Source organism: Bactrocera dorsalis, chromosome 4 (assembly GCF_023373825.1).
Source record: "Bactrocera dorsalis isolate Fly_Bdor chromosome 4, ASM2337382v1, whole genome shotgun sequence".
Lineage (NCBI taxonomy): Eukaryota > Metazoa > Arthropoda > Insecta > Diptera > Tephritidae > Bactrocera > Bactrocera dorsalis.
Window position 1 is genome coordinate 59,599,560 of NC_064306.1, and position 19,387 is coordinate 59,618,946.

At 34.1% G+C, this 19,387-nt stretch overlaps 1 protein-coding gene across 7 annotated transcripts in view; it reads right to left on the reverse strand.

Annotated features, from left to right (window-relative positions):
- Positions 1–10,425: 10,425 nt before the first annotated feature.
- Positions 10,426–19,387, reverse strand: part of LOC105232943 (transcription factor kayak) — a 129,520-nt gene continuing 120,558 nt past the window's right edge. For all 7 annotated transcript variants that reach the window (XM_049454146.1, XM_049454143.1, XM_049454142.1 and 4 more), the window contains exon 5: positions 10,426–12,785. In XM_049454146.1, coding sequence (XP_049310103.1) covers positions 10,879–12,785 — 1,907 coding nt within the window. In that variant the 3' untranslated portion in view covers positions 10,426–10,878. The remainder of the gene's footprint in view (positions 12,786–19,387) is intronic.

The window sequence follows — 19,387 nt, forward strand, 5'->3', positions numbered from 1 at the left end:
CAGTAACCACGGATATACTCGTATTACTATTATTAAAATAGTTTTTGACATCTGTTCGGGAGCATGCTTCCCATAATACCACATCCGGTCATCAAAACTTCGGCCCAATAAATTCATACCATCCTTTTTTAAATGACGTGGCGTTTTTGGGCTAAAACAAACTGAAGAGCCACACACATTTTGTGGCAATCTTTAAAGTTTCTTTGAGACCGTAGAATACACGAGAAGAAATTACAAAATTTTCTATCGTTTTCATTGATGTTGGGAGACCTGAGCTATATCACGTTGTTAACTACCATCTGATCAAAATTGACCCGGACTAAAAATAAACTAAAACAATATTTTCATGTATTTCTTTCGTTTTTATTGATATTGGAGGCCGGATCACAGTCACGTTGTGAAGTACCATATGATCAAATTTGACCCGGACTAACAAAAAAAATATTTTCATGTATTTTTATCGTTTTTCTCGATATTGAAGGCCGGAGCACAAACACGTTGTAAACTACCACATGGTCAAATTTGACCCGGACTGATTCATTTTAATTTATTTTAATAAAAATACTTATTGTCAGCCTCAAAATACCAAAACTTTATCTAATTTTTCATATACTTGTTATAAGCCTCGCCTGGAATGGTCTTCAGTGACTTCAGTGAATTTTAGTTTCTTCGGTTTCGGTGTCACATTCATAAACGCACGTCTTAATGCCAATGGTAATGTGTTCGATGAATATAAGGTTCTCAGCTACGTTATCAAATATCTCTTCTGAGATCTCTACTCGACGTCGTCTTTTGTCATTTTTGTAAAAGATTCAGATCCCTTGGTACGAGTCTACCCAAAGCATTAACCTAAATGTGTTGCGTCCATTCATAAGAGATATTGAAATCCTCTTTTTTCTTTCTGATGCAAACATGACAATTTTCAATCACTGTTTCATTAACTTTTTCGATGTTATCGTTATTAATAAAAGTGGATGAAGGACTCGGATGAGGCAAGTTTTCGATGACTTCGATGACGATCACGACCTTCACTGAATGCTTTATGTCACTAAAATAATTGTCTTCGTGATGATGTAGACTTCCCAAAAACATTATTTAAGCAAATTCGCCTTTCAATTATTTTTTGGATGGATAAAGTTTCAAGTAGTTTAAATAGACCGCTCTAAGTAAAATATGCTTAGACGGTATATATTTCTAAAAAGACATATTCATTTTTATTTGTAAGTCGGTGACGAAGGACCGTGGCTATTAAAAACTTCAAGTATGAGCCCTTCCAATAAATTTTATTACAATAAAATTATGTAATTCAGTTTACAATTAATTTCAATATTTACAAAACTCGATTGTTGAGTTGTGTGCTAACACTTTGATAGCAACTAAAACTTAGTTCAGCTACATCGAACAAAATTAATTGCTCTCGGCTTTTGAAAGCAATCGACTTACTGTCTTCTTTTCGACTTAAACGACTTACCACACGTGATCTATAACTATTTTGCGGGCTGATAGCGTGTAAATAGTTGTTTGATTTTTCGCTAAGATTTAATTGTACTTAACTTTAATACATCAACAATTATCGTGTTTGCCCCTCATCTAATATTGTATCTACACACACAGAGTGCGGTAGCTGTATGTAAGTGAATTTGTGCATTGCTGGCATTTACTGCAATCAATTTCAATTCGTCTTAATTTAGATGGCTATAAAAATAAGTTTGAAGGTCTTTTTTATTATCTAAACAATGTCAAAGTAGAATAGCCATTAAATAGATTCACTCGGTCTTTTGAGTTCGAAAAATTATATTTGGATATGTCGTATGGGTATATAGGTAAATTGTATATGTACCAAAATGGCAGGTAATGGCAGTAAATAGACTTCAGCTTACTTCCTGCTTTGGCTTTTAAGCGAGTCTAATGAATTAATTTTAATTTTTATTTGCGTTCACTTAATTTAATTTACTTTTTTCTTTTCAATATTTATTTATTTATTTTTACATTTTGGTTTTTTGTAAATAACAAGCAAGGAGAGCTAAGTTCGGTTGCAGCCGAATATTTTCACTTTCTTATAGAAATGATAAGAGTAGTATAATATACTATATATATTATATACTATACTGTGCCCAAAAAATGAGGTCTATTATTCTTCCAAATCAATTTCATCCCCTTCAAAGTGATCACCTCCCGATGCAATGCACTTATGCCAACAGATTTTCCAATCTTCGAAACACTGGTTGTAGTCACTTTCCGGGATGGCTTTCAGTTCCGTCTTCGCTGCGGCTTGAATCTTCTCTATTGATCGGCTGTTTCGGGGTCGTAAGCATATATCCAAGTCTCATCGCCAGTTATAATGCGTTTCATGACACCCTGGTAGTCGGAAAGCATCGTTTCACACACTTCAACGCCTTTTTTCCAAAAAATTCAATGTTTTCGGTACCAGTCGAGATTTGACGCGCTTGAGGCTCAAAACATCCTTCAAAATGGTATTGGCTGAGCCTTTCGATATGCCAACTTCATCAGCAACGTCTCTATTTGTTAGTCGACGGTTTTTCAACACCAAATCTTTGATTTGTTGAACGTGAGCTTCGCCGGTTGAGGTTGATGGTCGCCCTGGACGCTCTTCGTCTTCGACTCGTTCACGGCCGGCTTGGAACTCACTATACCACTTGTAAACATTTTTTTTTAGACATAGCTTCATCATCAAGGGCTTTCTGCACCATCCTCAACGTATCCGCAGCAGAAAATTTAATCCGTAACAAAAAACGAAAAACTCACTTTTAGCAGCTCACAAAACGACACGTCACTCATCATATCCGCCCTGCTGTATGGTGCAGAGGCTTGGATGATGACAACATCTGATGAATCGGCGTTACGAGTTTTCGAAAGAAAGGTTCCGTGGAAGATTTATGGTTCCTTACTCATTGGCAACGGCAAATACCACAGCCAATGAAATGTTGAACTGTACGAGATATACGACGACATTGACATATTTCAGCGAACAAAAAGACAGCGGCTACATTGGCTAAGTCATGTCCTCCGAATGGATGAAAACACTTCAGCTCTGAGAATACTCGACGCAGTACCCGCCGAGGAAAATAGAGGAAGAGAAGGACCTGGTTACACTTAAACCGATATATCATCTGATCAAATTTGACCAGGACGATTCACTTAAACTTTGCGCGTAAACCGAAACTTTTTTTCCTTTCACTTATCTGATACGAAGAATTCATCCACCTTCGTTAATGACGATAACATACAAAAAGTTAAAGAATCGGTATCTCAACGTCGTCTTGTTGGCATCAAAAAAACAGCAGAAGAGCTTAACCATACGAATCCAGTCAACATATTTTAGTTAATCTTTTAGGTATGAAACTTGCCAATGCTAGACTCCTACCAAAAAGCCTGAATCTTTTGCAAAAATGACATATATTTATCAAATGCAACATTAATGCTCACGAGGTACTATAGCTCCAAAAATAAGTCGAACTCGAAAAACAACCGAATTCGCTAAAGGCACTGATGTTTAGGCGATGTTCACATAAAATAGATAATCGAGTGGGAGTCTTCTCTTTAGAAATCTATTTATATACACATATAGGCAAGCGGCTTTGAAATCATTTAAGTATATCGTCACCTGAAATGCAAATTAACGTAACAACATTTTCAGAAATTGACAGTGGCATGAATGAAACACGGAATAAAATGGAACATGAGTGAAACAAAATATTAATATTGGTTAAAAGTGGTTTATATATGACCGCAGAAGCAGAAAATGTTGAACATATTTAATATTATGTATATAATTTGAAGTAGTGAAGCGTAATCAATAAGACACTCAATTTCGATTTTTTTGATGATACGTTATTTTGCATTTCAGGTGACGATATAAGGCTTTCGTCAAAGATAGGGGAAGAATGCCTTGATATTTTAGTTCTCTATTTCAACCTGCTATGTGCTCCAGGACATACATACATTCCTGGTAACTGCGAAGCAGAGGAGCTAACCAGATAATGTATACGTTCCGATGAACTTCATCACTCCAGAGAGGAGACGATACAATAAGGGGATTTTAGTACCTAATGGGACAAGTATATAAAGGGTGATTTTTTAAGAGCTTGATAACTTTTTTTTTTAAAAAAACGCATAAAATTTGCGAAATCTCATCGGTTCTTTATTTGAAACGTTAGATTGGTTCATGACATTTACTTTTTGAAGATAATTTCATTTAAATGTTGACCGCGGCTGCGTCTTAGGTGGTCCATTCGGAAAGTCCAATTTTGGGCAACTTTTTCGAGCATTTCGGCCGGAATAGCCCGAATTTCTTCGGAAATGTTGTCTTCCAAAGCTGGAATAGTTGCTGGCTTATTTCTGTAGACTTTAGACTTGACGTAGCCCCACAAAAAATAGTCTAAAGGCGTTAAATCGCATGATCTTGGTGGCCAACTTACGGGTCCATTTCTTGAGATGAATTGTTGTCCGAAGTTTTCCCTCAAAATGGCCATAGAATCGCGAGCTGTGTGGCATGTAGCGCCATCTTGTTGAAACCACATGTCAACCAAGTTCAGTTCTTCCATTTTTGGCAACAAAAAGTTCGTTAGCATCGAACGATAGCGATCGCCATTCACCGTAACGTTGCCTCCAACAGCATCTTTGAAAAAATACGGTCCAATGATTCCACCAGCGTACAAACCACACCAAACAGTGCATTTTTCGGGATGTATGGGCAGTTCTTGAACGGCTTCTGGTTGCTCTTCACCCCAAATGCGGCAATTTTGCTTATTTACGTAGCCATTCAACCAGAAATGAGCCTCATCGCTGAACAAAATTTGTCGATAAACACATTTCGAACCGAACACTGATTTTGGTAATAAAATTCAATGATTTGCAAGCGTTGCTCGTTAGTAAGTCTATTCATGATGAAATGTCAAAGCATACTGAGCATCTTTCTCTTTGACACCATGTCTGAAATCCCACGTGATCTGTCAAATACTAATGCATGAAAATCCTAACCTCAAAAAAATCACCCGTTACATACATATGTACTGACGAACGAAGGGACAGAGGTCACCTGGAATTTTAATTATTCACTCCAACCTGTCTCCTTTGACAGCTATCTCGTTTACTTTTAAACGTTGCAAAGAAACCTTAAATGGACAAAACTATTTTACTCTGTACAACATGTTGCAAGAATAAAAAAGTAAACCTTTTGGCACAACTTCGCAAATGCCATAAATTTAAGAAAACAGGCTCAGCAGAACGCTCTTTACTAAAATCAATATGACAAATATTTTTATGAAATTGTTGTTATGTTCACCAGGTTTTCGCATACATTTATTTCCATTAGCCTTAATGTCTACAAACATTTTGAGTCCATAGTTTATTTTTCTTAACACTTAATTTTCTGTTTATATTTTTGTTCCGCCAACCTGTGAATTGTGTTAATTGCTTGTTGCAATAAATAATGCGATCATGCGCTTTCGACGTAGTGCCCTCCTCATTTGTTGTGACGTACATACATACTATATATATTTGTGCATGTGTATCACTATGCCGTAAGTAGACTAGAACTGCGAGAATTTCGTTCGTGAAATATTGTTGTATGACAGCAATCAATATTTATTCGAGGTTATGGCATTCGTCCGTGTTATTGTGTAGGTTATGGAAATTTTCACACAAGTGAAATTAACACTCCTTAATTGACAAAGCCAATTATAACTTTATATATTAGCAAGTTTTATAATAAAATTCAACTTTCATATATGAAGAAGTCGCAATAAAAGAAGAGGAAAGTCAATTTTATAAGCAAGGAAATAGTGATAAATCGAGTTTTTTCGTTTCTGAGAGGTTTCGTTTCGAGAAAGGCTTGCTTGATTTAACTATAAAATGGTGAAAGCAAAATGTAAAGCTTGTAGAATGCTTTCATTATTTGTAAGCGTCCGATAAATAGTTAATTATATCACCTTTTACCGAAGAAAGTGTGTTTTTCTGGTAACTCCAAGTTAGGCTTTACTTTATGTTACCATCTGCATATATAGTATTTCACTGTCAATTAGGGCTCCCCAAAGTAATCTCAGTTCACTTGTAATATCACTTAGTGTTTGAACTTTTATTATAACCAAATTTGACCTGACTGACAAGAAACTCCATTTTCTCGTATTTAATACAAATTTTCATTAGCGCCTTCTAAATAAGTTCCAGAACCTTGCTTTAAGCATGTAAATGTTTAATCCAATTTTCCATATATTTGATATGAACTTCAACTGAGATCGTCTTCATTGCCTCAGCGAATTTTGGTTTTTTTCGGTTCCGACACATTTTTGGAGCGCTATTCGTTGGATTGTTTAACAATTTCGACCTTATCTTCGTAAAATTACGTCTCGGTATCAGTAATGATGGTTTTGGTGAATGAAGGGTCCTAAACAACTTTTTGACGACCTCTACTCGACGTCGTTTTTGGAAAAGATTGAGGTCTTTTTGGTACTATTTTAGGTTTGACACGCTGTATACCCAAAGCATTAACCAATATTTATAGAGTCGATTCATATGTGATGTTGAGATTCTTTGCTATCTCTCTGATGCTAATACGAAGATTTCCAGGCACTTTTTCGTGAACTATTTTAACTTTTTCGTTGTTAACGTTATTTAGAGAGTTGGATGGACGACTCGCATGAGTTCAGAATTCCATGACTTTTCAACCTTCTTTGAATGTTTTCTGGCATTCATACTTCTGTTCGTGATAAAGTAGTTTTCCAAAACCCGTCTGCAATATTTTCATGGATTTGGTAACCGGGTGAAATTTGATCTGATAGTGTTTTCAGAGTTGGGAAATACCTGTTTGCAAGTTTGAGCAGCAGAAAAAACACAGAAACTTCAAATTTAATTGGGAAAGGTTACTACCATTCAAAAGAACATTACATTTATTTTTTGAAGATTATCTCTTTCAAATGTTGGCCGCAGCTACATCTCAGATGGATGGTTGAGTCGAATTTTCCATGACTCTTTAGAGCATTTCGACTGGTAACTGACGAATGACTTGCGTGATGTTTTGCTACAAGGCCTGAATCGAAGCGTGATTGTCCACATAGGCTTTAGACTGTACATAACCCCACAAGAAAAAGTCTAACGGTGTGATATCATACGATCTTGGTGGCCAATCGACCCGACCAAAACGTAAAATTATCTACTCACCAAAGTGTTCTATCAATAAATTCGTTGACGCGATATGTGGGAAGTGGCACAGTCTTGTTGAAACCAAATACCGCCGAGATCACGAGCTTCAATTTCAAGCATCAAATAGTCGGTTATCAAGTCGCCATTGACGATGATGCCCTCGCCAACCAACAAACCACACCAAAGCGTTTTTTTTTTTCTGAATGAAATGGCAGGTCTGGACTCTCTTCAGGTTGCTCTTCGTGCCATTTTTGCTTTTTTTCATACCCATTGGCCTAGAAATGGGTCTCACCGCTGAACAAAATTTGACTCGAAAACGTCGGATCTTTTTGGAACTTTTAAGAGTCCAAAGAGTGAAGTGAAGTCGCCAAACAATACTGAACAAAAATAACAGCTCGACACGACTCATGCGGGAACTGTCAAAAGAGGCTATTGGAAAAAGTATCTTTACTTGGACAACCCCTTTTGGGATTGAAACTGGTCGGAATTGATTCCTCTATCATTCTCTTTTGAAATTCTTGATACTTACCCATTCTGATAACGGTTTATTTTCGTAGTTTGTTCTCCAGTGTGATCACTACCCCCTCCCACCACCACGCATACCACTGCATCCTATGCACGTGGCATGTGAAAATGAAAAGATAGTTTTGTTTTTGTTTCAAATTATCGTAAAAAATAAATCGAGCTTTATTTTTTAGCAGCCATAAAACATCTCAACAAAAGTGTTGAACGACATTTTATGTTCGTTAGGTTTAAGTTTTTTTTTTTTTGAATTTTTGTTTTTGCATTTTGTTACCATTTTGCTTTTCAAGGCTTAAGTTTTGCTGATAATTGATTTGTTATCCATTTTGTATTTTTGTTTTTGTTTTTACATTTTGCTGTTGTTGTTGTTTACTATTTCTTAATAGAAAAGTCGATACTTTGAAAATGTGCGCCATACAAAAAGGTGTGAAAAATTTGTTTGCTAATCATAATAGTAGAGTAAAAAATACAGAAAAACTTACATAAAAGCAACAATAACAACATTGCTTTGCTTAGCTTTTCATATACGTTTGATAAAGTAAGATTTGCTTGCGCTTGCTTCTGCGTTTTTCTCGCTTTGTAAGAAAAATTAACAACCTTTTATGCTCAGCTTGTGCTACATATGTGTGTGTGTACATGTATGTATGTGTATGTGTATGTAGTATAATTTTTTAAAAACTAGGAACATCTTTTTACAAACGGGTTTTGATTTTCATCCCGCATATACATTAATATTTTTGTTTTTGTTTTTGCTTTGATTTTTCTTACTTCAATTTTTCTTTTTTCTTGCATATTCATACTTCATTCTTCTTACATATGTATGTTTGTTTAAATATAATAAACAGCGCAACATTTTTGTACAAAATATTGTTTTTTTTCTTCACTGCTTTTTTTGCCAACCGCTTTTGGCTGCCAGTGTTGCCTTTGAATGCAAAATTTAAATATAAAAAAAAATATTTTTCGCAATATTGCTACAAAAAAATTACAGCTTATACAATATTTCTTGCTTTTCCTTTCACAAAATGATATATTTTTATATATTCTCGCTATCGTAGTAAACTTACAATTACAATTACAAAAAAATCACTAAACTAAACTTGCATGAAATGGTGGGAGGTCAACAAATGTGTTACCACCTTACAAACGATTTAAAAAAAATATATTTTTTTTGTGCTTTTAGGTATGTTTTAGTTTTTTGGACATTTCTTGTGTTCTACTTTAATTTTTTTCTTAATTAAATTAATTTTTTAAATTTTTTTTAATTAAAATTAATTTTTTTAATTAAATTAATTTTTTGAATTAATTTTTTTAATTAAAATTAATTTTTTGAATTATTTTTTTTATTTAAATTTTATTTTTGTTTAAAATTTTATTTTTGTTTTAAAATAAATTTTTAATTTTTATTTTGCATAATTTTTTTGTCTAATCGTAAATGAATGATGTAATCGTCAATAAATAAAAAATAACATGTTATTATGGAAAATTAATTGTAAATTAATGAACTAAAAATTCAAATGTTAAATCGTATGTATTTTAACAATGTTAAAAATGTATAATAACAATGTAAAATTTTAACTACATTCTTTAGCGTAGCTTTTACATGTGTTTATGTATGTGTTTGTATGTACGTTTTGTAAAAAAAAATTGTATGAAATGCAAATACGTAAAATAATATTCGTATGTTTCCTTATGAATGTTGTTGCAAATCGATATATTTTTGTCTGTTGTACATTTGTATTGACAATAATGGTAGTTTGGCAAAATTGGAGTGAAATTTTACAAAAAATCTTACACAATTTTTATAAAAAAAATTTTATTTCAAAAAATACAAAAAAAAAAAATGATGAAAAAATAATTTAAAAAATAATAAAAAAATTGAAAAAAGAAATTAAAATAAAAAAATTAAAAAAAATAATAATTAAAAAATTAAAATAATAATTAAAAATATCGATAACTTAAAAAATTGTAATAATTAAAATAAATACTTCCGAAAAAAAAACTACAAGAAAATATCAAAAAAATTATATATGTATAAAAAAATTAGCAATTTTGAAAAAATATAGCATTATTTTCCCAAATTTTGAAAAAATTAAGGGACTCTTAAAATTTGTATAAATTTTTTTTTATAATTTTTAAAAATTTTGAAAACAAAAATTTTTTTAATTTATTTAAAAACTTTTTTGCAAAAAATTCAATTTTCAAAATTGTTTGAATTTTGTTTGAATAAATTTGGAAATTTAATTTTTTTTAAATATTTCAAAAATTAAAAAAAAAATAGTTTTTGAAAAAACATATTTTAAAAAATTTTTCAACTTAATTTTAATTCATTTTTTTTTTTTAATTTTGAACAAGTATAATATTAATTACATTTTTTTCGAACACAAACATCAAATAAAAAAATATTTAAAAAAAATTTTAAAATTGAATTTTTTGTAAAAAAAGTATTTTTAAAAATTAAAATAAAAAATAATAATTTTTAAAAAAAGTCATTTGATAAAAATATTGAAATTTTTTGAAATAAAATCATTTTACGAAAATTTAAATTTTGTTTAAAAAAAATTAATATATTTCATTTTTGTCTATATTTCGTGTATTTAACATAATTTTTGTTTCTTGAAATTTTTCGATTTCACTCATCATGATTCATTTGAATTTACGAAGGTGGTGAACTGAAAGATATAAATGAGAACAGCGCGCGCTAGTGCAAAAAATCACAGCAATAAATCAGTACATTTTTTTAAAAAATTCCGCTCCATTTTTGTAATGTGAATATCAGCAGCTTTTTGAATAATAAAGAGATTTTCCACTTTCTTCTGGTACGGTTTTGAGTTAATTGACGCGGGCGTAGCGGCATTTGGACCCGCAAGCAAGTTTTAAACTTGTAAACATATACTATAACATATGTATAATTGCATGTATGTATGTAAGTGTATTTGTATGCCTGATTAATTAGTAAGAAATGAAACGAGAGCTTGTAAATAAAAAAATAAAACAACAACATTTTCATTTAGAAGTTTAACCAGCAAAAGTTACAATATACGCACACGAACACAATATACAATATGTATATGTATGTATAAAAAATCGCAGACACACACACTCACTCACACTCAAACACAACCACACATTGCGAAACAGCCCACTGTTTCACATTTACCCCCCCACATACATACTCAACATATGCCCGCTTGCCGCTCAATACGCCGTCGGTCGCATTTCCTTGCGCACTTTCCACAGCATCAACTCCAGGCAGGCGCGCGAATCCTCAAAACTGCTGTGGCCCGCATCGCTGCACTGTATGTCGCGATTGAGACACGCCTTCGTCAGGTTCTTGAGCGCGCGCCGATAGGGGAAACCACTCGAATGCGGGAATGCGATCGATGTGTCGATGATCGTTTTATGCACTATTCGCAGCACACGTAAATCATTGTCCAAACCATGACCGATCAGTATGGTCTCGGCATCGATCAGTTGCAGCAGATCGCGCTGTACTTCGGCCAGCGTTTTGACGTTCTTATTCGAGTGTGCACAGAGATCTTTCTCGGTGATGCCCGAGAAACGTGTATTATAGTCGACAATTTCGACTTCGGGTCGCACGAAATGCTCATAGACCAGCTGACCATCGTGACCGACCACCGTCACCTTGGTGACTTCGAGCCCACGCCCCGTGAAGGACATTTCACAGTCGAGCGCATACACTTTGGTCGGCTTGTCATCGCAACGTGCACGTGTATGCACGAAATCGGTGTAGGGGCCGTTAATGCCGACCACAGCGCCGGTCCACACATGCAGCGGATTGCGCGAGCAACCCTCTGTATCCTTAGTGCCGGCACAGCAGGTGTATTGTGTCGTGTAACCCTTGCTGCCGGTATATAGATTATACAGTTTACCCCAGTGGAAAGTACAACTCTCGTAACTGAGGTACTCACCGGTCTCGGTGACGTGGAAGGTGCGCATACAACGTACACACTGTTTCTCCAACGATTGATCGTATTGTGAGAATATCTGATAGCTGCCATCGGGTGTGAAGCAGGCAGTGGTGGTGGCCGGTTCATCCTCACCGGCCTCGCTCGAGTCCGAGTCCATTGAAGGCGGACTGGAGTCGCCTGAACCCTGACCCGAATCGTTTGAATTGTCACCGCCGAGCGTCCATTGCGACTTAAAACCTGTGGTGGTTGTCGTGCTGCTGCTGCTGGTCGAGGTATAGTGCACCTGCAAGCCGTCGACTGTATTGACGACATCCGTTTTGGTTGTCGAGTGATGTGTATGTACGCCGGAGGGGCGTGGCAGACACTTGTAGATCTCGATGCAGCCCTCATGTATGGCGCTCTCGACCGGATAGCCGTAGACGCGCAACAAATTCGGATCGATGATGTAACGGCGCAATTGTTGCACCAACTCGTGTTCAGACATATTCAGTTTGGTGTGCTGGCGCAGCGGTGGTGCGAGTGCGCGTGCAATTTTGCGGAAATTCTCTGCATTACGCTTGCTGGCGGTGGGCGAGGCAGTGGGTGAGCAATTTGCCGAATTGGTGGGTGAGCTCGCGGCCGACGAAGTGCTCGAGGCCGAGGATGAGAGCGAATATGTGGACGATGCCGAGGAGAGCGCGCTGCATACTGATGAATTCGATGCTGAATTGGCGAGCGCGTGTGCGCCGCTATTCGGTTTTGCGTTATTGCTGTTGCTGTTGTTGCCGCTGTTGTGTTTATTGACCGCTTTCAAAGCGGCTGCCTTTGTGCATTGCTTACGCAAGTTAACGCTGGTTGCCTTTACTGTTGATTGTTGTTGCTGCTGTTGTTGTTGTTGTTGCTGATGTGCGTGCTGTTGTTGTGCGGGACGTCGATTCTCTTTGCTGTCCTCGTCGACATCCATGGGAATGGCTTGAAGTTGGTCGGCGCTCTGCTCGTCGAGACGCTTGCGGCGGCGCTGTTGTCGATTTCTGCGTGCCTTGTTGCCAGTTTTCTTGTCCGGTTGCGACATTACCGCATAGACGGCGCTCAAATCTTCATTGCTGGAACTGGAGTTGAGGTCGTCGCTGGCGGCCGCGTCGCTCGAGGTGCTGTTACGATGCGCTGGATTGTGGCGTGCGGCCAACAAATTGTCTGTAAGAGTAAAAGAACGGAAGAGTGCGTTAATTAGTGGAAGTTTGTGTGTAGCCTTAAGCTGAAAAGTAATATACATTATATTGGAAATCAATAATTAAGATGCATAACTTGTTGGCGTGCGCGTCCTTGAGCATAGGCGCGTGAAGTTGTTAGCAAACTCATCACGCGCTTAACACTTCTGGTTTTACAAGCCTTATCGCATTGGCTAACAAAACGCCGACACGACAAAGCGCTCGCTCACACGTGTATAGACATTGTTGGCATAAATCATATAGCGCTCAAGTCAAAGTATTCAAAAAATCTGTATTCCTATTCAACTTAATCCCTCTGTGGGAGACATAAATAAAAATTTGTCTTTCGCCGCGCAAATTATGACAGTGTCAGCTGTTGTTGTCACTTCGCTGCGTTCGAACGAAAAGTAAATATTGATTTTGTTTTTGTTTCATTGTGTTTGCTGTACCATTAAGTAAATAGCAGGCAATCAGCCAATTTGGCTGGGCACATGTTTATTTGTACAAATTAGCTTTGCAAATAGTTTATTTCATTGTAATTTCATTATTGGCAGTATGTGCTGCGCTCAATATAGTTTTTCTACAATTTTTGCGGGCTTTTGTTTGCTTCTCAATTTGTATTTTTGGCGCTAGTTAGCGTCTCTGCATAATTTTGTTTCTATGCTACTGATTTTGGCACAGATAATTCTATAATAAATTAGATATTTCGATCGCATTTCAGATAGCATTTGGCTAAGTAAAGAAATAATATTGAATCTTATGACCAAAGAGGAGTTTATTCGGTTATTATTGAAAGTAAAAATTATACAAGTTATGAAGCATATTAGGAATAATAAACAAAAAATCAGAAAAAAAGTCTTGCCTGTGGTTGCCAAACGTTTTGAATATTTGCAGAAAAAATATTTTTATATATTAATTTAATTTCATTATCATTTTTTTGTGGTTAACTACCCAAAATGTAACCAAAAATCATACCTCGAACGCAAATTTCATTGATCAGCTGGTAGAATGGTTGGCAAAGACACCAAATTTGCACCAATTTTATTAGCTAAGATGAATTATTATTATTTTTTTTTTAATTTTAAGGGTTGCCAGACTATTTTCCGATTGCATCAAATACGATTTTTTATGAAAAAGACTTCTAGAGTAACCACATACAATATGAATAAATCAGTAAAATATTTTTATACAATATTTAGGGTTGCCAGACTATTTTTCGATTGCACAAAATACGATTTTTAATAAAAAAGTTTATTGGGGTTCCACAAACATTTGGAGTAAAATATTTGTATAAAATTTTTTTCAGGGTTGCCAGACTGTTTGTTTATTGCATAAATTGTGAATTTTTATATAAAGGTTACCTATAGTAGCCACAAATATTATGAATAAATTAGTAAATATGATTATAAATTTTGTAGAGTTGCCAGACTGTTTTTTGATTGCATAAATTGTGAATTTTTATATAAAGGTTACCTATAGTAGCCACAAATATTATGAATAAATCAGTAAAATATTTGTATACAATTTTTTTGGGGTTGCCAGACTGTTCTTTGATTGCGTAAAATGTGAACTTTTAATAAAAAGTTCCCTAGCGTTCGCACAAACATTTGAAGTAAAATATATGTTTACAAAATTTTTAGAGTTGCCAGACTTTTGATTGCATAAAAAGTGAATTTTCATAAAAAAAAAGTTCCCTAGGGTAGCCAAAAACATTGTAAGTAAATCTGTAAAATAAGCTTATTATTTTTTTTAAGTTGCCAGACTGTTTGTTGATTGCATAAAATGTAAATTTTTATAAAAAAGCTACACAAGGGTTACCACAAGCATTTTGAGTAAAATATTTGTATACAAATTTTCAGCTGTTCTAACTGTTAACATTTAAAGCAAATAAGTAGTCTTTTAGGGTTGCCAAATTGTTAATATTTATTAAAAAAGTTTTTTTTAGTTGTTAATCAAAGGAAAACAAGCTCATCTAGTCTTATATCAGATGCTAATATAGCAGAAATTCTGTGTAAGGAAAATTTTGACACCCACAAAGGTTATATACATTTGTATGTATGTATATACAGCACCCTATATGTATAATAATTTGCACCTAACAATATGCTCCTCTAAAACATTCCTTTTTTGCTTATTTCACTTTCTTATGCAAAATTGCTGCTACTCTCTTACTTTTAAATTTTTCCTGCTACCTCAACTGCCCACTTTCCGCCCACATAATCACAAAAAAATCACAAGCAAGTGAAAAAAATTGTATTTCCTCATTTACAAGCGTTTACGGGATACTTGCAAGTGATTGGAATACCCAAATGCGGGCGCGACACCGACCGGGCGTATACGTAACCTCAGACGGGGTTGCTTACACATTTTACATAAGTAAGAAAGTAAGTATATGGAAATGCATGCTTATGCAAATACTTACATACACGTGTGCCTACCAAGCGCCTTAACTATGTAAATGGGAAATGCAACGCGCTCAAGCGTGCCTTACTGCGCTCATGCATGTGCGTTTTTACATACAGACATATGTGTGTGCGTATATGCGCATGTCATAAATAATTTATTGCATGCGGAACGGCGCTGATATCGCGGCAATTTAAAGGAAGTAAAATTTATTTTAATTTCATTTATTTTTATTTCCTTAGGCCTTTGTGACGAAGCAATGTAATGCGTAGCCAAGTAATGAGTAATATACATACATATGTGTATGTATGTATGTATGTGTGTTTGCTTTTGTGTGAAATCAGGTGTGTGTGTGAATGCGGGCGGAAGACAATGCGTGCGTCTGCTTTGATTTATTTAAATTACTTGCTAAATATATTTTTTTGTTATTGTTGTATGAAATTTTTTTTTGTGGTTTTGGCCACGTGCTTTTACAGGCGTATAACTAAACGTTTTAAGAAGTCTGAGGGGATTTGGCGGTTGTGTGTGACATGCTTCACATAAGAAATTAACTTTTTGGAAAATAAAAATGTATATGAATTTTTTATTAAAAAATTTTAGTATTAAAAAAAAATTATACAAATTTAAGAAAATAAAAAAAACTGTCATAGCATAGAATAGCATAGGATGACATAGCGTAGAATAACAGAACATAAAAATAAAGCGAAAATGAAAATATAATAAAATAACCTAACATAACATAACAAAGCATAACATAACATGACATAGCATAACATAACATAACATAGCATAGCATAATAAAACATAACACAATATAATATAACATAACATGACATAACATAATATAACATAACATAACACAACATAACATAACATAACATAGCATAACATAACATAACAAAATAAACCATAACATAGCATAAAATAACACAACATAGCATACCATAACATAACAGAATATAACATGGCATAACATAACACAAACTAAAATTTATTTCAAAGAAAAAAAATTCATAAAAGTGCTGATTTAAGCGCCACAGCGCCTTAAAACACTTGAACCCATTTTATGAACTTTATATTAACTTTATTATAATTTTGTGGGCGTAACAGCTTAGACAATTTCGCAGTTTATTGAACTAGTGCCTCAATCATTCACAAAGTCGAATAATCGAGAAATTAATGCCGGCAAAGAGTGTGCTTTATATACAAATTTGATTATCACATACACACACATATACATATGTACAAACACACATACATATATATTATATTAGAGATATAGTTCTAAGACCGAGCCATATATGTTCATTAGTATGTGCGTAGTATGATCAGCAGCGCCTTAACTTCCACCCGAAATCCAGCGCTTACTTAGCCATTTGTCACAGCCGCTGCCGCTGCTGAGCTTGACACTTGCCAAGGACGCGTTGTTCAAACACTGTCGTGCTTAATTTATGGCCGAAAAGTCAACTTGTTTTTTCGTGTAGTTGAATATATTTTCCTCGTTTAAGTTATTTGAGTATGTGTGTATGTGTGTGTATCTACTTTTTATGTGTTTATATGTTTGCTTTCGTAGTTATTGCTGTTGACTCGAGATACTAGTGCCTGTGGAGTTTGTTTGCGCGTTAAGGCGCTGCGTACGTGAACTGAAATTTTTTAGCGTAAACTTAAAACTTAAACAAACAAAAGAAAATAAATAATAAAAAAATTAAAAAGGAAAATATTTGAACAAACCTAAAAAAAAAATAAATAAATATAATAAAAAAATGTACAAAAATATTTTTTTTTTAACTAAATAGAAATTAAAGAAATATAAAAATAGAAACTAAAAAACAAAATTTCAAATAATTAAAAAAATTAATAAAATAATTAAAAAAATTAAAAATACTTAAAAAATCACAAAAAAAATAAATTATAAAAAAATTAAAAAAATATAAAATCAGCGAAAATGAGTTTAAGAAATTCGGCACGTCGAAAAAATGAATGAAATAATTCCAGATAAATCTTGCTTAAAGAAATCACTTGTCTGTATGTATGTAAGTGTGTTAACTACAACAACCTGAGCAACGTGCTTAGCATTTTGAGGAAGTATTTGCACTCATGATAATAATTTGCGTATGCTGTTACGTCAATTGTGTGCGATGTATGCACCCATTTGCAAATTGGTCTCAAGGTGCAAAGGCTGATTATTCGCACAGCACTTTTTTCATTTCTTTATTAAAAATTTATAACAGACCTGGCTCAAGCCAGAAATTATTGCTATAACTGCAAAAAAATAACATATTTTTACTTATTTTAATTTAAATTTAGATAGGTTACTTTTATGAACTAGCGTCAGACTGGTACTTTTGCAACCAGTCAAAGCAATGCTTTAGAAATAAACGTAAAATGCAAAAATTTTAAAGCTTTTATATTATTTGTACTAAACTGCAACTAGTGCAAGCAGAACTAGTTATTTTGAAACCAGTGGCTAACTAGTTGTTTTCTAGAAACTTGAAACAAGTTTAAATATATTTAATTTAATTTTAAAGCAATTATGCAATTGAAAAATTATTAGTTACAGACTGCTTAGACATAGTTACATATGGAACTAGTTTCGGGCGAGTTAAACTTTTGTACCTAAAAACTATGCGAAACGTTTAATAATATTTAATTACATTTCAACGCAATTATGCGATTGAAATAACGTTAAGACTGGTCTTAATGAAACTAGTTTCGGACTAGTTCACCATTATTTTCTATAAACTAAATAAAACATGTTTAGTAATATTTAAATGCATTTTAACGCACTTGTGAAACTTAAATATTGTTAGTTAGAGACTGGTCCTTATGTAACTAGTGTCGAACTAGTTCAACATTGTTTTCGAAACGACTTTATGCGATATAACTCGCACGCTTCTGTTTAAATCAACATTTAAAGTAAATAAATTTCATTGAAAATACAAGAAAATTGAATTTTTAGCTATTCTATACATATCTACATATATACATATGTATGTATGTATGTTTTTGTATTTGGACTGTTGTATGTATGCTACTTCATATACGTACATATGTATGCGTCTATGCATGCAATTCTTCATTTATGGTCACTGGCAAATAAGCCGACACTTTCGTGCACATAAAATATATTTTTTTATATCCAAATATAGACATTCAAAACTGACCTTAGCTTTAATTGTGTTTTGTTGTTGAGTTGTGGTTAGTACACAAGCAGTTAAGACTTAGCAAATATAAAATATATTCTATTCGCATTTATTTTTGTTGCACGCGCTTACAAATAATGACATAAAAAATATTTATGGCGCATAAACGCAGAAAAAATTTCAGAAGAAGAAGAAGAAACAGCAAAGTTAAGACGAGACATGAAAAGTATAATACCACATAATTGCGGCTAAAACAACAACCACAGCAACAAATTATAAGTGGTTAAACAAACTTCACTTGATTGTCACGTAAATTGGCCGCCGCAGCTGAGTGGCGAATATTAATATAAATAATAATAATAAATTTAATATTATATAATTCACATGTCTGTCCGGGGATATGAGGAAAAATGTTCGTAGCTCAATTTGTGATTATTATTTTTATTATCATTTTTTTGTTTTTGTTTGAAGTATTACCAGCAATTAGCGAGCATCTGGCGGCGCCGCTATTAGCCAACCAAGTGCTTGTGTTTAATTATAGATGTGTGTGTGTATGTATGCACATATGTGTATATATGTATGTACATAGATATGTGTTTAATCATGCTTTACTATGTACATATAAGTACTCCAGCTGCGTATTTAATAGCGTGCTGTTGACATTTTCATGCTGGCCATCGCCATGTTCGCGGTGTTTCACGCTGGAGGATGAGCCCTGTAGCGTAATAGCAATAGAAACTGAAAGTTTTCTGTGGTAAAATTTTTTGCTTGTGTGCTGTATGTACATAAATTTGTGTTTATTATGCTGTAATTATAATTCTGCGTACGAGATAGCTATTAATACAAAGCTTCTATAAAAATTTTATTGTTTATACATAATTAATGCTGCGCGTCACAGCGACTGGAGGAACGTGCAAGCCCATAAATGTTGCTGGAGTTAATGGAATTTTTTCCATGCGTTTTTGTCACTGCCTTATCGCCAAAAAATATGATGAGGCAAGATTTTTTATAAGCTGTCATATTTCTAGTTTCTCGCTTGTGA